The sequence below is a fragment of the Macaca thibetana genome, chromosome 5 (assembly GCF_024542745.1).
Source record: "Macaca thibetana thibetana isolate TM-01 chromosome 5, ASM2454274v1, whole genome shotgun sequence".
NCBI classification, from domain to species: Eukaryota; Metazoa; Chordata; class Mammalia; order Primates; family Cercopithecidae; genus Macaca; species Macaca thibetana.
In genome coordinates, this window is record NC_065582.1 from 17,644,844 (window position 1) to 17,664,734 (window position 19,891).

Below are 19,891 nucleotides of genomic sequence, written 5' to 3' on the forward strand. Positions count from 1 at the left end.
ACAAGAGTGAGAAAGTACATCATTCATCACTTCCAGGCAATCTGTCATACAGTGTGGATCTGTCACTAAATTAAATTCAAATGGTCAAATGGAAACATAAAGCTATAATTTTTAAAGAAAAACTAGCAAGTGTTATTTTTTAAAATCATGAACTAAAGGAATTTTCTTTTTTAGTAATAGGTATTTCTAAACTAAGGTAGTTTTATTGTCTTCCAGCAGCCCTTTACTCAACTAATTTGATATATTACAGTGAGAAAATATTAAGCATATAAAAAGCTATCTATCCACCATCTGGGTTTGTCAAATACTGTTATGTAAGTCATATTTGTTTTACATAATTTTTTTTATTGATTAAGAAATAAAACTTAACATAAAGCTGAAGACTGAAGCCATGTAGTTCTCTATGATTTTATTTACCTCCTACCTTCCTCAGATGCAGCCAATATACTGAGCTTGGATTTTAGCATTACCTTATGTGTTGTATGTATCTACTCATTTTATTTCAATTGCTACATAAACAGAACTTATTACAATTTTCAACTGAACTTTTATTTACATTTACTACTTAATTTCTACCCTTTTAATAAATATGCATTACCATAATTTCTGCAATAAATCTTCAAGAATTTGACCATTAATCTTTTGAAAGAAGAAAAGTACTGATTTGTTGAAATGCACCACTGAGTACTTCTTTTCTACATCAATGATTTCTACTCTAATTATATCTTTCCTTTTCTCTCTCTCTTTTTTTCTGCTGTTATTTTTAAAACATTTTGAATTAGACATAGTTAATAAATTTTATCCCAGTTGGGAAACATTTAATACATTAACTTTTATTACTAAATGTGTCAGAAAAACTTTCAAATATGTATTAAAATAGGAAGTAGGTAGAGATGTCTTATTCCATACAATCCTAAAGAATTTCATGTGAACAAAACTAAAACGTAGGTCATAGTTTCTGAAATTATGTCTTGTCTAATAAAAACATATAATGATACATTTCTAAATTTTAAATTTGGAGGATTTTTAAAAACTAACTGTAAGCTATTAGAAATGTTAGGAATTGGAAAAAACAAGAAAATAAAGTTCACCAAAAATATAGATACAGATATATAGATATAGCACAGCTTTTCTGGTTGCTTATTTTTAAATAACTAATAATATAGATCATGATTTCATTTTTTGGGTGGGTATGTCATGTAAGTATGCTACCCACTACCCCCCGAAGCAGGTTGCGAACACTAAATATAGTGTGCATAAAATTAGATATCCTACATAGGAGGTAGATTATTTCCTCAAATTTTTTTCTCATCAACATTATGGTTTTAGTACTAGGACACGGGCATCTCTTTTTTTTTTTTTTAATTTATTTATTATTATTATACTTTAAGTTGTAGTGTACATGTGCATAACGTGCAGGTTTGTTACATATGTATACTTGTGCCATGTTGGTGTGCTGCACCCATCAACTCATCATTTACATCAGGTATAATCTCTTTTAACAGATGAACATGAATTCCAGAAAGTAGTCTAATGGGGAATGGATACACTAATACAGCAAATTACAATTTAGTTGAAGCAGATAAAATGCTAATGCCAAATCTCAGTGAAATAAGCTAGGTTGCATTTGAAAAGACCTCCATTTGAATATGTAACGTCTCTTGGATGTTGAAGTAAATACCTTACTAAGGTTATTGTAATTTTCTAAATAACTTTCCTAATAAATGTCTTTATTCTTGCACAAAAATACTTTCTGTGGCTCACATATGTAAATTTTATCTTACACTAAAAGAACCACCAAAATGAAGATTAGCAACTTTGAAGTGACAACTAGAATTGATTCAAATATTCAAAGCACTAGAGCATGGCGTTCTATGATTTTAAATTGACCAATATATGGTATTTCTAAAACAAATGAACAAATAGAACAACAGCAGACAGATGCTCCATCTATGTTAAACTCTCCTACTGTACTCACGAATCTTAGAGCCAAGTGGCTGAGCTCATGAGCTCTGGAAGAAGCAAAACTGGGGCTAAGTACTATATTGGGATGTTAAAATAGGATTTATCTGTTAAAAATGGTGATAACAAAGTAAAACTTAGATTTGTTAGGAGAAGTAAAACACAGAGGACATAAAAATCCTGCCTATTTTGATCGTATTCAACATGCAAATGAATAACTATACTTTGTGTTGAAAGGTATGACTGCTTTAAAAGCGGTACATTTGTATTAGATTGTGGAGAAAAAAATGTATTTGAGAGGAAAGTAATGTTTACGGTAAAGATGAAGTTTGAAGAACAAATAGAAGTTGTTTGAAAATGTCACAGAATGAGGATACAGCATGAGCAAAAATACAGAGGCAGGATAGCTAAAACAATGTTCAGTAATAGGAAGATCATTTTAGTTTATAAAAACTGAAGGAAATGTAGACTTGGCAGAAGAAGGTGAAGAGAGAGGGGACAAGATCATGGACTGCTTAGAGAGGATTTGAAGAAATAATTACCAATATATCCTAAATTTGATTAAAAAGTCAATCTACATATAAAAGAAACTCAGTGAATTATAAGTAAGAAAAACTGAAAGAGTCACATTTAGACAAATCATATACAAACTGTAAAAGATAAAGACAAAAAAAGAAGATAAAAAGCAGTAAGAGAAAATGACTCATTGGGTATAAGGTATCTTCAGTAAGATTAACAGCTGACTTCTAATCCAAAAGGACAGAGTTCAGGAGGTAGTAGCATATTCAAAGTATAAGAAGAAAATAAAGTCAACCAAAAAGTTTATATTCAGAAAATCAATTTTTCAAAAATGAAAGCGAAAATAAAATATTCTCAAATAAACAAAAACTTAGTGATTTCATTCCTGGCATATCTGTACTACAGAAAATACCAAAGAAAGAAACTTTAGGTTGAAATGAAAAGACAATAGATAAAAACGTGCCTTCACAGGAAAAAATAAAAGGGACTATTATTAAAGATTACTACATAGGTGGTATGAAGTACATGTTTGTGTACACTCTGCTCCAAATTCTGTGTTGAAACTATACTCCCATGGAATGGTATTTGGAGGTGGGCCTTTTGGGAGGTAATAATATTATGAGGGTGGGGCCCTCAGGATGGTATTAGTACCTGTGATAATCAACTTTGGCTGTCAACTTGACTGGATTAAAATATACACAGATAGTTGGTAAAACATTAATTATTCTTAATGCTTCAGTAGGCTTTGAGCCTATCTCTCCTCTGCTGAAAAGGAAACTCAGATGATTTGGCATTTGATTAGAATGATTGGATTCTCCAGGTGTATCTATGAGGGTACTTCTGGAGTAGATTGTCCTTTGAGTTGGTAGGTTGAGTGGTGAAGATCTGCCTTCAATGTGGGTAGAAACTATCCAATTGGCTGGGAGCAAGATTATAACGAAAAAGCAGAGGGTAAATTTTTCTCCCTCTTCTGGAAATGGGACATGCTTCCTCTGTCTGCGGATGTCAGGACTCCAGATTCTCCAGCCTTTGGACTCTGAAACTTGAACTAGCAGTTGAGTTACTCCATTGGCTTCCCTGGTTCTGAGGCTTTCAGACTTAGGCTGAGCCATAATGCTTACTTCTCTGGTTCTCCAGCTTGCAGCTTATCATGGAACTTCTCAATCTCCATAATTGAGTGAGAGAATTACCCTAATAAATCCCTTCTCACCTCTCTCTCTCTTTCTCTCTCTCCCTTTCCCTGTTATAATCAGGTTATAATGATGGTTATAATCATTCTGTCTCTCTGAAGAATGATTATAACAATATTCTTATGAAAAGACAAGAGAGAGCTTGCTTCCTGTCTTTCTGCCCTCTACCATGTGAGGGTATAATGAGAAGATGGTCATCTTAAAACCAGAGAAAGTGTCTTTACCAGACATCAGATCTGCCAGTACTTTGATCTTGGACTTTCCAGACTCCAGAACTGTGAAAAAATATGTATGCTCTTTAGGCCACTCAGTCTATGTATTTTTGTTATAGCGGTCTGAATTGATTAAGGCAATAGGTAAATATAAAAATTATTATCAATTTCTGTATTTGTATTAAATTTTGTATTTTGTATTTTTGTAATTTTTTAATTCTCCTATCTGATTTAAAAGGCATTGAATAAAGCTATAATTATAAAACTGTGTTTTTCAGCTTATATAATGAATAAAGATACAATTTGGGATTAAATAATAGCACAATGCAGGAGTACACAGAAGAAAGCTCTTTTATAGCAAATTTTTGTATAATATTGACTTTAGTTGATACTAATGTGAACTAGATTGTTTTAAGTTAATTGTAATTTCTACTACAACCTTTGGAAAAAAATAGATATATTTGCGTGTGTGTATAAACAATAAATGTAATAAATAGTACACTTCAAATATGTATATGTAACCCAAGAAAAAACAGTAATGGAGGAATAGAGGAACAAAGAAGCAAAAGATAAGTTAAAAATAAATAATGTACAAATTATATCTTACCACTAATTACATCAAAAGTCAATTAAGTAATTAAGTAAAACTCCAATGAAAAGGAAGACTTTGGAATAATGGATTTTATAAAAATGATCCAATGATATTTCGTCCACAAGATTCAAAGACACAATAGGTTGATGGTAAAAAGACAAAAATGAGATAAACTATACAAACGGTAACTGGGAGCTGTTATCGATATTTTAAAAAATAGACTGTAAAACAAAAACTGATATAAAAGCAAAATATATATATATTTTTTATAATGAAAAAAGGGTCAATTATTCAGGAAGATATAACAAGTATAAATACATTTGAACCCCAGGAAAAAGTCTCAAAGTACACACGGCAAAAACTAAGAAAACTGAAGGACTAATTGACAATTCAGTGATAAACACTGAAGATTTCAATGTTGCACTTCCAACAATGAATAGAACAATTAGGCAGGAGATCATGAAGAAAACAGAAGACTTAAACAGCACTAGGTACCATGTATAACCATAATCTATAGAATATGCAATCACAGCAGAATATATTAAGACATTCTTGTCAGGTACTCATGAGTGCCTTGATAAACCATATGCTAGGCTATAAAACATACCTCGATAAATTTAAAAGGTATTAAATAGTTCATCATCTCTTCTGCAAACACAACACAATTAAAAACAAAAATCAATAACAGAAGAATAATTAGAAAACTTAAACATGTATGAAAATTAAAGAACACACTTCTAAATAACCAATAGGTAAAAACACACACACACACGAAAAATTACAACATAATTTACATGAGTGAAAGTAAAAACACAACACAACAAACCTTAGCCAGTCATAGTGGCCCATGCCTATAATTTCAGTTACTCAGAGGCTGAAACAGAAGGAACAATTGAGCCCAGGAGCTCAAGGTCAGGCTGAGCAACATAGTGAGGCCCTCGCTCTAATAAAATGAACAAATGTTTGGGGATGCAGCTAAAGCATTCTGTAAAGGGAAATTTATATTTGTAAATGCCAGTATAAAACAAGAAGAATTTCAAATCACTAACCTAACCTTCAATCTAAAGAAACTAGAAAAAGTAAAAATGCAAGGTAAACACAAAGCAATGAGAAAGAAGGAAATAATAGCATTAAGAGTAGAAATTAATGAATAGACAGTAAAAAAAAAAAAAAAAGAAAAACAATAAAACCAAAAGTTTAACAAAATTGCCACACTTTTAGCTAGATGAAACAAGATGAAATGAGAGAAAATGCAAATTACTAAATCAAGAATGAAAAAAGCAGCATTGTTACTGACTTTAATGAAATTAAAAAAAAAAATAAGAGGGAATACTCTGAACTATTGTGCTCTTGCAAATTAGATAACCTAGATTAAAAGGATAAATTTTTAGACAAACACAAACTACCAAAACTGACTCAAGAATAAATAAAAAATCTGGAAAGGTCTATAACAAGTAAAGAGATTGAAACAGGAATTAGGAAAACTACCCACAGTGAAAAGTTTGGACCCTACTTCACTTCACTTGCTTCACTGATGCACTCTATCAAACATTTAATTAATACCAGTTTTTAACAAACTCTTGCAAAAAGTAGAAAAGGAAGGAAAACTTTGAACTTATTCTATATATTACCTTGATACCAAAACCAGACAACTATCACAAGAGAAAAAAAATCTATACATTAACATCTCTAATTAATATACACATAAAAATCCTCAAAAAAATACTAACAAACCAAATGCAGACCCATATTTAATGACTTACACTCCATTGCCTAGTGTTTACTACACTAGGAATGCAAGGTTGATACAACATCCAAAAATCAATCAATATAACACACCATATCAATAAAGGACAAAAACTACATGAGCATTTTCATAGAAGTAGAAAAGTATTTGACAAATCTATCATCCTTACATGATAAAAGCTTTCAAGAAATAAGAATAGAAGGGAACTCCTGAACCTGATGAAAAGCATCTACCAAATAGAAGAGAACTTCCTAAACTTGATTATCCACAGCTAATATCACACTTAAGCAGGAAAGACTACATGCTCTCCATCTTAGATCAGAAATAAGACAAGGATGTCTGCTCTTACCTTTGTATTCCACATTGTCCTGTAGATTCTAGCCAGGACAATTAGGCAAGGAAAGGAAGTAAGTATTCAGATTGGAAAGAGGTGACTACTCACAGATGGCATGCTCTTGTATATAGAGAATCCTGAGAACTTCACACAAAAATTAGAACTAATAATTCCAGCAAGATTGCAGAATTTGAAGTCCATATCCAAAAATCAATTGGATGTCTATACATTAGTAATGAAAAATATAAAACTGAAATGAAGAAAATAATTTTATTTATAATAGCACAAAAAACAATTAAATACTTATAAATAAATTTAACAAAATTCAATAATTGTACACTGAAGACTACAAAATTTTGTTGAAAAAATTATAGAAAATCTAAATAAATGAAAAGAACTGGAAGACAATACTGTTAAGATGGCAATACTCTCCAATTTGGTACACAGATTCAATGCAATGTCTACCAAAAAAATCAATTACTTTTTTCTAAAAAAATTGACCAGCTGATCCTAAAATATATATGAGAATGTAATGGCTCCAGAATAGCCAAAGTAACATTTAAAAAGAATATCAAAGTTGGAAGATTCATACTTCCTGATAACCAGATTTATTACAGAACTATAATAATCAATACAGTGTGTACTAACATAAGAACAGACAAATGAATAGAATTGAGCATCCAGAAATATAGCTTACATTTATGATCATTTGATTTCAGATTTGAATTCCAAACATATTTAATGGGGAAATAACAGTCTTTTAAGAATTGTGTGAAAATAGTCTTTTCACAATGACCTTTTCAACCCAATTATGTGTTGAAAAGAAGAGTCTTTTCAATGTTCTTCAGGCAAAGAATTTATTTGGACCCTCTACTTCACACAGTAGGCAAAAATGAACCTAAAGTGGATTTAAACCTAAGTGTAAAAGCCAAAATTACAAAACTTTTAGAAGAGAGAACATAGGGGAAACTTTTCACAAAGTTTTGTTAGGCAACGATTGCTTAGACATAACACCAAAAACATTTAGAAAACTGAACTTTACAAAAATTTTAAAATTAGTGTATTAAAGGACACATAAAGAAATGAAAAAACAATACACACAGTAGAAGAATATGCTTACAAATTATATATTTGATACATTACTTTTACTCAGAATATATTAAGATTTATTACAACTCAACAATGAAAGAACAAGTTAAAAAATAGGCAAAAGGCTGGAGTACATATTTCTCCCAAGAAGAAAGACAAAAGACTGATGAGTACATAAAACAATGCTCAACATCATTATTCATTAGGTAAATGTAAATCAAAACCTCAGTGAGATACTACCTCACACCTAATAGAATAATAAAACTTAAAACAATAAGACAATATCGGCCGAGCACGGTGGCTCATGCCTGTAATCCCAGCACTTTGGTAGGCCAAGGCAGGTGCATCACCTGAGGTTAGGAGCTCGAGACCAGTCTTGCCAACATGGTAAAAACCCCTGTCTCTACTAAAACTCCAAAAATTAGCCAGGCATGGTGGTTGACCTGTATGTAGTTCCAGCTACTTTGGAGGCTGAGGCAAGTGAATCGCATGAAGCTGGGAGGTGGAGGCTGCAGTGAGCCAAGATTGTGCCACTGCACTCCACCCAGTCTGGGCAACAAGAGTGACACTCCATCTCCAAAAAAAAAAAAAAAAAAAAAAAGGAAACAATGAAAATATCCAGTGTAGATAAAACATGAAAAAAATGGAAATTCTCATAAATTTCTAGCTTTAAAATGAAGCAGTCATTTTGCAAAGCTGTTTGGCCGGTCCTCAAAATATTACACATAAAGTTACCATACGCTGCAGCAATTTGACTCCTAAGTATGTACCCAAGTGGAATACAAATATCTGTCTTTATAATCACTGACACATCAATGTTCATGTTTGCATTGTTGATAATAGTCAAAAAGTGGAAACAATCTAAATGTCCATCAACTGATGAACCAATAAACAGATGTGATATATCCATATCATATTTCATTATTGTTATAGCTCATAAAAAGGAATTAAATATTGATACATGGTACAAAATGAACTAACTTCAGAATAATATAATAAAGTAAAAAAGAAAGCCACAAAATACTACATATTTAATCATTCCATTTATATAAAGTCTCCAGAACAGGCAAATCCAAAGAGACAGAAGGTAGATTACTGGTTACCAGAAAACCGGGAGTAGGGAGGAATGGGAGTGACTGCTCTTGGGCATGGGGTTCCTTTTGGGGATGATGAAAATATTATATAATTGGATAGTGATGATGGTTGCACAACTCCATAAATATTCTAAAAACCTCTGAATTGTACACTTTATATGGTCAATTTCATGCTATGTGAATTATATATCAACAAGCTTTTCATTACAAAAAGAAAAATGGAAATAGCTTTAAAGGAGATAATAATTTGTATTTCATCCAAAGCATAGGTCTTAACTTCTTTGTCCAAAATTCTGGCAGAAAATAACAAATAATAAAAAATAAGTATAATCTTCACAGGAATTTTTAAAGGTTTATTCTACCTCACTTTATTGTTCTGTTACAATGCCTTCATCAAAATGCAGGAATTCATAAAGCTTGCCTGATAGAGGGCAGTTGAATAAAATTCACAGTTCAAAGTATGACAGGAGCACAAACTGTTAAAATAACATTCAGATTTATCAGATTATCTCTTTAATTTAACTGTTATAGAAATAAATTTATTTTCACACAAAACAAAATTTATTCTCATTATCATTCTATTGCAAAAAGGAAAAGGAATAAACAATCTGACAAGCTGAAAAATCAGCAAAGCAACTGAAATTACTTTAAGGATAACATGTTCTAAATGTCTATTGTAATAAACAAAACAAAAAAATTCAATATGACTATATTAGAGTGTCTCTTCCCTTTCATGGTAAATTATACGGAATATGTTTTCAGATTTCAATTACATTTTTAAAGCTTTAAGGAAAGAGCTCTTTGTTGTTCTGAAATACCATTAAAATAGATTACTTATGTTAATTGACGCATATTAAACAGTGACAACCTTTTTTTTTTTTTTTTTTTCCCTACTAAAGTGTATATCTTTGTACATTAAAAACAAGGATATACAAACTAGAAGTTAGAGACCAGAGGCCCAACTTGGGACCTGACAGGATGGCTGGGCTGCCCCGCAGGATCATCAAGGAAACCCAGTGTTTGCTGGCAGAACCAGTTCCTAGCATCAAAGCACAACCATATGAGAGCAACACCCATTATTTTCACATGGTCATTGCCGGCCCCCGGGATTCCCCCTTTGAAGGAAGGACTTTCAAACTTGAACTATTTCTTCCAGAAGAATACCCAATGGCAGCCCCTAAAGTGCGCTTCATGACCAAAGTTTGTCATCCTAATGTAGACAAGTTGGGGAGAATATGTTTAGATATTTTGAAAGGTAAGTGTTCCCCAGCCCTGCAGATCCACACAGTTCTTCTATCGATCCAGGCCTTGTTAAATGCTCCCAATCCAGATGATCCATTAGCAAATTATATAGAGGAGCAGTGGAAGACCAACGAAGCCCAAGCCATAGAAACTGCTGGAGCAGGGACCAGGCTATCTGCCATTAATAATATTTAAATTGATCCGATCATCAAGTATGCATCACTTCTGTTGTTCTGCCAAGACTTCTTTCTTTTGGTTTGCATTTAAGGGGCCCAGTCTTAGAAACATTACAGAATAAAAGCCCAGACTTCTTCAGTCATTTGGTGATTAAATGCACGTTAGCAAATCTATGTCTTGTCCTGATTCACTGTTGTAAAGTATGAGTAGAGGCCAGAAGTGTCATCTGGACTGTTGGGAAACGTTTGAAAGCAGTGGCCCCTCTCTGCTTTTATTCATTTCCCCAATCCTGGTTTAAGTGTAAAGCACTGTGAATTAAGGTAGTTGTCAGGTTAACTGCAGGGGCATGGGTGTTTTTCATTTTATTTTGTTTTATTTTTTGAGGGGGGAGGTGGTTTTATTTTAATTTATGAGCTCCTTTCCCACTTTTTTTGGTGATCTAATTGCATTGGTTAAAAACAGCTAACCAGTTCTTTAGAATATGTTCCCTAGCCAGGTCTAACTTTATTTAGATGCTGAAGATGGACAAACTTGATTGTTTGAACCAGAATGGGAAAGTTAAACAAACATCACAGCTCTCAATAATAACACTATGACTTTGCTGTCAAGTATAGATGACCCCCTTCAAAAATAGTTTGTGACCATTTTGTATGGCTTGTCTGGAAACTTCTGTAAATCTTATATTTGAGTAAAATATTTTTTGTTATTCTAAAAACTAAGTGAAAATAAAAATAAACTAAAAACTAAATTCCACCAGAATAATATAGATCTTAGACTGATTCCTTTTGGTGTTGAATATTTAAGGGAATTACATGAAACCTTGAACATAAAACACATAATAAAATGAATTTCTATACTCATTTTCATAAAAATAAAATATAAACATCAACTTCATCCAGTTTTTAATGTATAGTCTCTCAAAAATATATTTCTCAAAAATTTTGGCTTATAATGGGTACATGTTATAAATCAATGTACATGCAGTATATTTTTTCACATTGTACATTATTATTATTGATAATTTATGATATTAGCAGTAAAGTTCTAGGATAAAAGAAAAACTTCTCGAGTAGTAACTATAAATTATAATAATCTTTATTCATCTGAATATACATCAATTTTTTAAAAAACAACAAAACCAAACATCTTTCTAATTTATCTCAAAATATGGTTAATTTGAATTCCATCAAATCACTGGCATTTCAGTAATCGCGTGTTTAGTTTCCTGTATTTTTAAGATAAATACACAATTAGTGTTATCGAATTAATTAACATTAATTGTGTGCTTAACTGTTTCCAACTAAACAGTTTGGAAACATCTTTTTGGTAATACCTTTTCACCTTCCCAGCAACCTTTCTGATGCTGGTAACGTGATGGTATTTCTTCTTCTGAACATGGAAGTAGAGGCTGAAGCAAGGTCCTTTTTCCTTGACTCGGCTTCCCTGCTTTCAAGCATCAGGGTCTATGCCTGAGGATTCTCCTCGGGCTCTGGAACTGTCAAGTGCTGCTTTCACACGCAACAAGGACTTATTTAAGAACTATAACTTCCATATTAGAACTCTTTATTAGAATATCATACAGCAGATAATTCAGGCGGCTCTTTTGGTTAAAGGTGACTGCAAAAGTATCACAGTCACAGCACTTGACAACATCCTTGCTGTTTTATATGAGCTTTGTGATCTGTTACGTTGGAACTATCTCTAGACCTTTTTATATGAGAGATCAGCAGAGCTTAAAGGTGATGTGAGGTATTGAAAACTTATTGGTGTACCACAAAACCACTGCAAGTTTGCAGGGTTCCAGATTAATATTCTACCATTATATGTTTTTTGTTGTTGTTGTTGGTTTTGAGATGGAGTCTTGCAGTGTTGCCGGGGCTGGAGTGCAATGGCGCAATCTCGGCTCACTGCAACCTCCGCCTCCCAGGTTCATGCAATTCTCTTGCCTCAGCCTCCCGAGTAGCAGGGATTACAAGCACACACCACCACACCCGGCTAATTTTTTTGTATTTTTAGTGGAGATGGGGTTTTACTATGTTGGCCAGACTAGTTTTGAACTCCTGATCTCATCATCCGCCTACCTTGGCCTCCCAAAGTTCTGGGATTATAGGCTTGAGCCACTGTGTCCCGCCAATATTCTACTTTTATAATAAGTATTTATAGATACTATTTCCCTGGTATTTTTTAAAGTTTCATAATAAAAGACAAAATAATTTTTGAGACACATTTTGAGTATCATTTCATGTCTTCAGTTAATACTGAATAAAAATTTAAAAACTAGTATTTATCATTTTGTGGAGCATTATGAGTATTGCCAATCAAGGCTTAAAAGTCTGGAGTATAGTAAATTTACATTAACCTTAGGAGCAATGTTAATGAAACATACATATTTTTCTCTCAAAAGATTAAGTTTCTTTGGAAGAATACATATATGCAGTACGTTTTATATAGTATAGCTTAATTCATGAGGACATTATTTTGTTTATTTGTAGATGTACAAAATGATAAACCTACCTGCATTATTAATAGGTCCATTAAAAAATTAGCACAATTCCTACCTTAATTTCTGACACATGAAAGAACTGAGATATTCTAAAAACTAGAAGTAAATGAGATTAATTAAGCCATATTCAATGCCAGATATAACTATATTTACATGAACTTTTTTTACATGGCTTAAAACAATTTTTCCAACACAGACTGTATGCAGAAATTCAAATAAGAAGAAGATTACATTATTGGCTATATGGAGTTATCAGCACCACCTCAAAAAAACAGGTCTGTCTAGGGGCTTTATGAAGGCATTCATTATCTTGGTAAAGGTATCAAAAGTATGCCTGAGCCATGCAACTTCAGAAACCCAATGTGTCAGCAGATCTCAGCAAAAGACTCAAGTTAATCACGAATGAAGGCAAATATATGGAAATGAAACTGCTTCCACCCTCGTAAGCAACCTTTTTCATCCTTGTAGGAAGACCAACATGGGAAGAAAGTAACCAGCATATCTGTGAGTTAACATAGAAACAAATGCCAGCGAGATCAAAATACGTGATGCCTATGTGAATACTCTCCCTCCCCACTACTTCTATTTTCTGTTTACACTTAAATTTATATAAAGAAAAGACACGCCTCTCTGCTTACACTCAGGTATGCCATCTTACAGGTTTGGGGACCACCACCACTCTTTCAAAGTGCTTTGTACATTCCTGCTAGGATTCATGGGGTATTAATTTTATAACTGAAATCTCAGAAGCTAATTCTAATTCCTTGAGGGAAACCATAAGAAAAATACACAAGTGATGTTACCTAACTAAATAGCATTAATTTTGTGCTTAACTGTTTACAGACTAAAAAGGTGATATTCTTTCATCCTCCCAGCAACTTCTGAATGCTGGTAGTATTATTATATTCACTTTTTTTGGACAAGAAAATAGTCAAAGTCTGAGTCAAAGTCTCTTTTCACTGACTCTACTCAGTGATATCTGAGTGTAACCAGACAGACATATCTTTTTCTCTTACAATAAATTTAATTGTAAGAGAAAAATATCAAGGTTGGGGGAGGGGAGGAGGACAATTATTCACACAGACGTGTAGTGTTTTGATCTCTCTGGTATTTGTTTCTATTTGTTAACTCAAAAACAGGCTGGCTATTTTTTCCCATGTTGATCTTACTACAAGGATGTCAGTGTTCATGTACTGAGTATGTACTTAAGGAAGCCTATCATAAGTCTCTTCAATTCATCTATGTTTGGCAATTAGTCAGGTAACATCTGAAGGTGACAAGGCACTGCTATTTTAATTCCAGTAGAAGGAATACAATTATTATATATCTTATATAAAATGACAAATAAAAATATGTCAATGTGGTGATTACAAATGAAATTATTTATTTACATTCCTAAACTTACATTGAGATGGACAGAACTACTTTTTTAGTTTGTATTTATATAGATCTATACAGATTTGTCAGATACAGAAAATATAAAAACGGGAAACTGGTTCAATTAAACATTTTTTCTGAAATTCAGATTTAACTAATGAACTGTTTTTAATCTGTCAACCATATCTATATAAAAATGTGTCAGAAAACTATTTTTTGATAAATGGCAAAAACTATGTAGTTTTTGATATTATCTTTAGTAATACAGAATGTGGAAATATGACCTTTGGTAATATAAAGTGAGGAAAAAGAACATTACAAAGTCTCTCATAAGCTATAACAACCACCAAAACACATGCTGTCAAATTATCTAATTCATATCTTCTACCAGCAGGTTTCAAGTTAAAATGAATGCAGATGAATTGCTGCTTTTTACAGTTATATAAGGCTTATCTCATTTTTTTTTTGACAGGGTCTGCACATAACAAAGGTCTTAATGGAAGTTGAAATTGTCTTCAATTATACCAGATGTCTAAAGGTGGGTCAGCCTAGCTTTTTAAGCTCTTAAAATGTCTCTGATTTTTGTCAAGGTTACCAAATTAACAGAACTCTAGGACCTTTTGTCCTTACGTAAAAGTTAAATCTTGGAGGCTCACACTACATACGTTTGGATTTTTTTTTTTTTTTTTTTTTAGATTTCCCATATTAGGTTTGGAGATAAACTCACAACTTTATAATAAGGGCTCTGAAGATAAGGCAAGGACTGAAGCTGAAGTCCCTTGCAGTCATGAGTGCTAAGGGAGTATGGTCTCTGATTTCAGAAATGGAAGGAAAGTTTATTTTCATCTATGATTCATTAATTTATTTAGCAAATATTAATTATTAATTAAGCATCCTGACAGAGCAGAAGCATCGCCATCTTGGACAAGAACCATGATTTTAATGTTCCCCTTGATCAAAAAACTGCCTAATCCAACCAAAAGGGCATCAGCCTAATGGCTAATGTCAGCATGACTGTGAACCACAAGTGACATCTCCAACCAGAAACACTTCAATCTTAAGATAAACCCTTCCCCAACCAGAAACATGACAGTCCCAAGATAACCTCCCCTCTGACCAGGGAGATGTCAGCCCCGAGATAACCTCCCCCCGACCACAGACATTCCAACCCCACAATAAACTTCTCCTCCACACAGAAAAATTGCAAGCCTGTGATAAGCTATAGCCCTAAACTCTTAAATACTTAAATACTCTTAGTCTTTTTGGTGGGGGAATGGAGTCTCGCTCTGTCCTCCAGGCTGGAGTACAGTGGCCTGATCTCAGTTCACTGCAAGCTCCGCCTCCTGGGTTCATGCCATTCTCCTGCTTCAGCCTCCCAAGTAGTTGGGACTATAGGCACCCGCCACCATGCCTGGTTAATTTTTTGTATTTTTATAGAGACAGGGTTTCACTGTGTTAGCCAGGATGGTCTCTATCTCCTGACCTCGTGATCCGCCTGCCTCGGCCTCCCAAAGTGCTGGGATTACAGGCGTGAGCCACCGCGCCCGGCCTAATAGTCTTTAAGGGAGTGTGCTCCTGACTGACATTGGCCAGAAGCCCCTCTCAGGTTTATTCTCCAAAATAAACCTGTCTTTGACTGCTGGGTCACTTTGCATGTTTTTCCTCTTTCTTGAACTCTTAACATCCTATTATTGTATATTCTAGGCATTGGGGAAATAGCAGTGACAAAAACAAGCACCTATGTCTGCCTTTATGGAACTTATAGTCTTACATGGGGACATAGGCCATACATTTGCAGTTTTAACTTGAATAAAAATTGCTTTGGGAGAAAAAAATTCTCTATGATTCTTTTTGTGCTATGCATCTATCTATCCATCAATTCATCTATCTAGCAAGTCTGTCTTACTCTGTCCATTAGTTGAGCATTCTTATTGTGTCTTTTTTGGTCCACTTTGATAGGGATAGATAGGTAGAAGACAGATTCCTCTACACACTCTTTGATTAAAGTTCTGAATCTTTTGTAAATTACAATGGATCAAATAGTTCAATAAATATTTATCTTCCCAACCCATGCCATTCTGCTACTGACACTCAGTGTTAAGGGAAGAAACGTTATCTTTTTTCAAATGTTAGTAGGTTCATGCTCTTGGAATTCAAAATTCCTAGTGATCAAAGGGTTTTTCAATTTAAATAAATAGAATACCTATTGCATTTAATAAAAGACTCCCCTGACATGGATGCTAGATAAGTTCTGCTAATTTCGTTTTTGTTTGTTTGTTTTAGAGACAGGGTCTTACTCTGTGGCCCAGGCTGAAGTGCAGTAATACAATCACAGCTCACTGTAACCTCAAAATTCTAAGCTCAAGTCATCCTCCCACAGCCTCCAGAGTAACTAGGACTACAAGTGTGCCACCAGAATGGGCTAACTTTTTAAGTTTTTGTTGAGACAGACTCCTACTGTTTTACCCAAGCTAGACTCCAACTTCTGGCCTCAAAGGATCCTCCTGCCTTGGCCACCCACAGAGGGCTGAAATTACAGGCATGAGCCACCATGCCCAGTCTTAATTTTATTAAGTATGTCATTGTCTGCTTTATTGAATTTTTTTCTCAGAAAAATCAAATAACATGTTTAAAATAATTAATACCACATCTTAAATTACTTAAAAACTCTCTCAAGTGGGAATAACATAATGGATCTTGGGTTTGTAACATTTGGAAATAATTATTGCAAAGAAGTATAGTTTGTTTCTGTGAGCTTCATTATTTCTGACATACATCATTAGTGTGCAATGGTAAAATTTTCTATTTGTAGAATCTCTCAACCACTTTAATTAATTAAAGGAACCAAAGAAATAAATTCTCCTAATGACTGAAATTTATTTTTATACACTTAGTTTTGAAGATGTGAAAGATCTCTATTTCCAGGGATGAGCAAATTCGTGAACATGTACATTGGTTCAACCTATAATAATTTTCTGACTATGACCCAGGCGCTTCCCTTCTTCAAAGAGTTAATTGGTAGTAAAGATAGATATAAATTCACAGTCAAGTCACATGAAAATTGCGGTGGTATTGATTCAGGGTACTATAGCAGTAACAAAGAATGATTCCAAAGGTAGAAACCAACAATTGTTATGGGCTTTGGAATGCAAGTGACTGTGTAAGCATTTTTTATGCATTCTCTTAATACCCACAACCACTCTGTGAGACTATTATTATTATTCTCATTTTACTATCAGAGAAACTGAATAATGGAGTGTTTTTTGTTTTTATTTTTTTTAAGTAATTTGTTCAAGGCTACACAGTAAATGGCGTAGCCTGATGTGGCAGATGGCAGGGTTTCAGGGAAGGTGGGCTGAAGATGTTACTCTCTTTGAGCCTTAGCAACTAGTTAGAAGAAAAAACACAGAAAGAAGGGAACTGTTACAGAGATACATTTCAGATAGTGAAAACATTATTTAATAAAACATAGGGGTGATAAATATATGCCATGCGAAGGAAAATTTGGCATCTTGGTTTTATCATGACAAAACTTGTCATATGGACTATAGAGAAAGATGAACTAGAGAACTCATCAAGGGCCTCTTCAGGGAGGCTGGACTTTGACATGTTTTGCATGAGAAAAAGTTATAAATAGAAAGGGAAGACTGCCAGTTTTGATTGTTATAAATATTATTTTGGTAATGGATTTGATTAGACAACAAGAACAGAACAGAACAACAAGCTATAAGGACCTTTCAGGAATGTAAGCAAGTGAATTAAAGCCTCAGCCAAATGGAATGAGAAGGAAAATAATGACTCCACAAAGTACTTTGGAGGTAAATTTGGCAAGATTTGTTCATTGACTGGATGTGGGGTGTGAGGAAGAAAGAGGAATCATAAGAGCAATTCATAGGTATCTAGTTTCAATGGATGATGATGTCATCAAGAGGGGAAGTGAACTTTTCAAATTTAAAATTAGAAAATGTGGACACATTGAGTTTGAAATATCAGTGTGTCTTCTAGCTCCAGATGTCCAGTAGTTTGTTGAATGTTCAGGTCAGAGGCCTAAGAAGAGTTTAATTGTACAGAATGAAGAAACTGATCACCCAGGTAGAGTGTGCACAATTATGAGTTGTGGGTAATGAGTGGAACCCTGAGGATCATCAACATTTAAGAAAAATATAGTAGCAGAAGAGAAGTGCAAGGAAAAGCCCATGGAGGAAATGATGAGAAAAGCATGCGGCAGATAAGAAGAATGCGAGCAATGCCAAATGAAGCAGAGAGGGTCCAATGGTAAATTATTACATTAAATACATTAATTAAGTTTGTTTAATAACATTAATTAATGTGAACAAATACATTTATAAATTACTTAAATTATCAAATTAATTATTAAATTCTCATATAAAGAGTTTGTTGGGTTCTGTAATTGAGCCATTCTTTGAAATGTTAGTTGTACAACTTCAGAATTAACTTTATAAATTCACAGAGACACCAGAGAGAGGCCTCTGAGGCCTCTGAAGATAGTGGCTCTGCTCTTTGTAAAGGTTTAAAAGGAGGTTCTCACCAAAGTGTTGCACCTATTCATAAGCAGTAGGGTTGAAGGAAAGAAATGATTATTTTTAAAGTTGTTTTATAATCTATGAACTATAAGTCTGAATTTTATACTCAAAGTTGTTGGAGATATTACTAACTCTCATCTAGCTCAATTCTAGAATTTTATAGCCAGAATAATAATGGCCAAAATTTATTGAGTGCTTACTTTGTACCAAGCTGACATCTAATAGCTTTACATAGAGAAACTCAATTTCCCAAGAGTACATGACAAGTATGATACATAACTTGTTCATGATCACACAGCTAGTAAAGGGAAAGCCAAAATGCAAAGGTAGGGTGATGCCCAAAAACCTATTTAACCACCACCACTCATCGACAATGAGAAAAGGGAGTCCTGTAAATTGTGTCATTGGTTATTTGATTGGAACCATCATCCAGGGCCCCTTCCTCAACCCATATGCTTAATTTTGCCCCTTTTGACTCACTAACAAAAGAAGGGGGTTAACCCCATTTGCAGACATTGAAAATGAATAGAATATGCTGATATTATTCATCATACACTGTCTTGGAAAAAGCTTATTATCTTGCATTCAATCTTTAGGCTAAGTACAGACCCAGAATCTGTAAGCTTTTTCAAACCTTAGAATGTAAGAGGCTCAGCATTAATGTGAAATACTGTGGCATTTGTTGTTGTTTTGTTTTGTTTTGTTTTTGTTTTGCTATGTATATTGGTCTTCAGCTCCCTTGTAGGACTCCCCTGATCCTAAAATGAAAAGTGGATTAAAGAATTTGGAAATAAGATTTTCTATATCTGCTACTAATGATGTTATTTCTCTCAGGAGAAAAGGACCTTCACAGTACTAAATAATAATCAGAAACACTTGATCTACACTGGTAAGGACTGTGAGTTTACCATACGATACTTACTATTGTATACAATAAATTGAGTTTTCACTAAAACCAACAAAATAGATTACCTCTCTGAATTCTGAAATTGGCAAAAACCAATTTTAGATATATTGAGTGGCGAACTTTCCTAAAGGTTGAAACATGTTTATCATCATTCATTCATTTGCTGTACTCTTTTTCACACAATTCTTAATCATCAGGTGTTAACCTATTAAACTAAGGGAGTATGTTGTTTCCTTTACACTTTTCAATTACAGGGAGAGATAGAGGAAGCCAATTAGGGAGCAAGTTGAAGAAGCTGAATGCAAACTTCTGTAGAGGACTTGAAAGCAATTGCTTCTGGCCATGAAACCTGGACTTGAGTTGCAATATTTCACACAGACATCCTATCTTCTGGATGAAAGT

General features: G+C 33.6%; 2 protein-coding genes across 3 annotated transcripts in view; one reads left to right on the forward strand and one right to left on the reverse strand.

Moving 5' to 3' along the window:
* The window catches only part of GALNTL6 (polypeptide N-acetylgalactosaminyltransferase like 6), a 1,210,113-nt gene that overhangs the window by 659,527 nt on the left and 530,695 nt on the right, over positions 1–19,891 (reverse strand). The window lies entirely within an intron of this gene.
* LOC126955650 (ubiquitin-conjugating enzyme E2 N-like) lies at positions 9,718–10,345 on the forward strand. The gene has a single exon (XM_050792490.1). The coding sequence runs from the start codon at positions 9,718–9,720 to the stop codon at positions 10,174–10,176; it is 459 nt and encodes a 152-aa protein (XP_050648447.1). The 3' UTR covers positions 10,177–10,345.

Coding starts and splice junctions, on each gene's coding strand:
- LOC126955650 (XM_050792490.1), top strand. CDS start 9,718: ATGGCTGGGCTGCCCCGCAGGATCATCAAGGAAACCCAGTGTTTGCTG.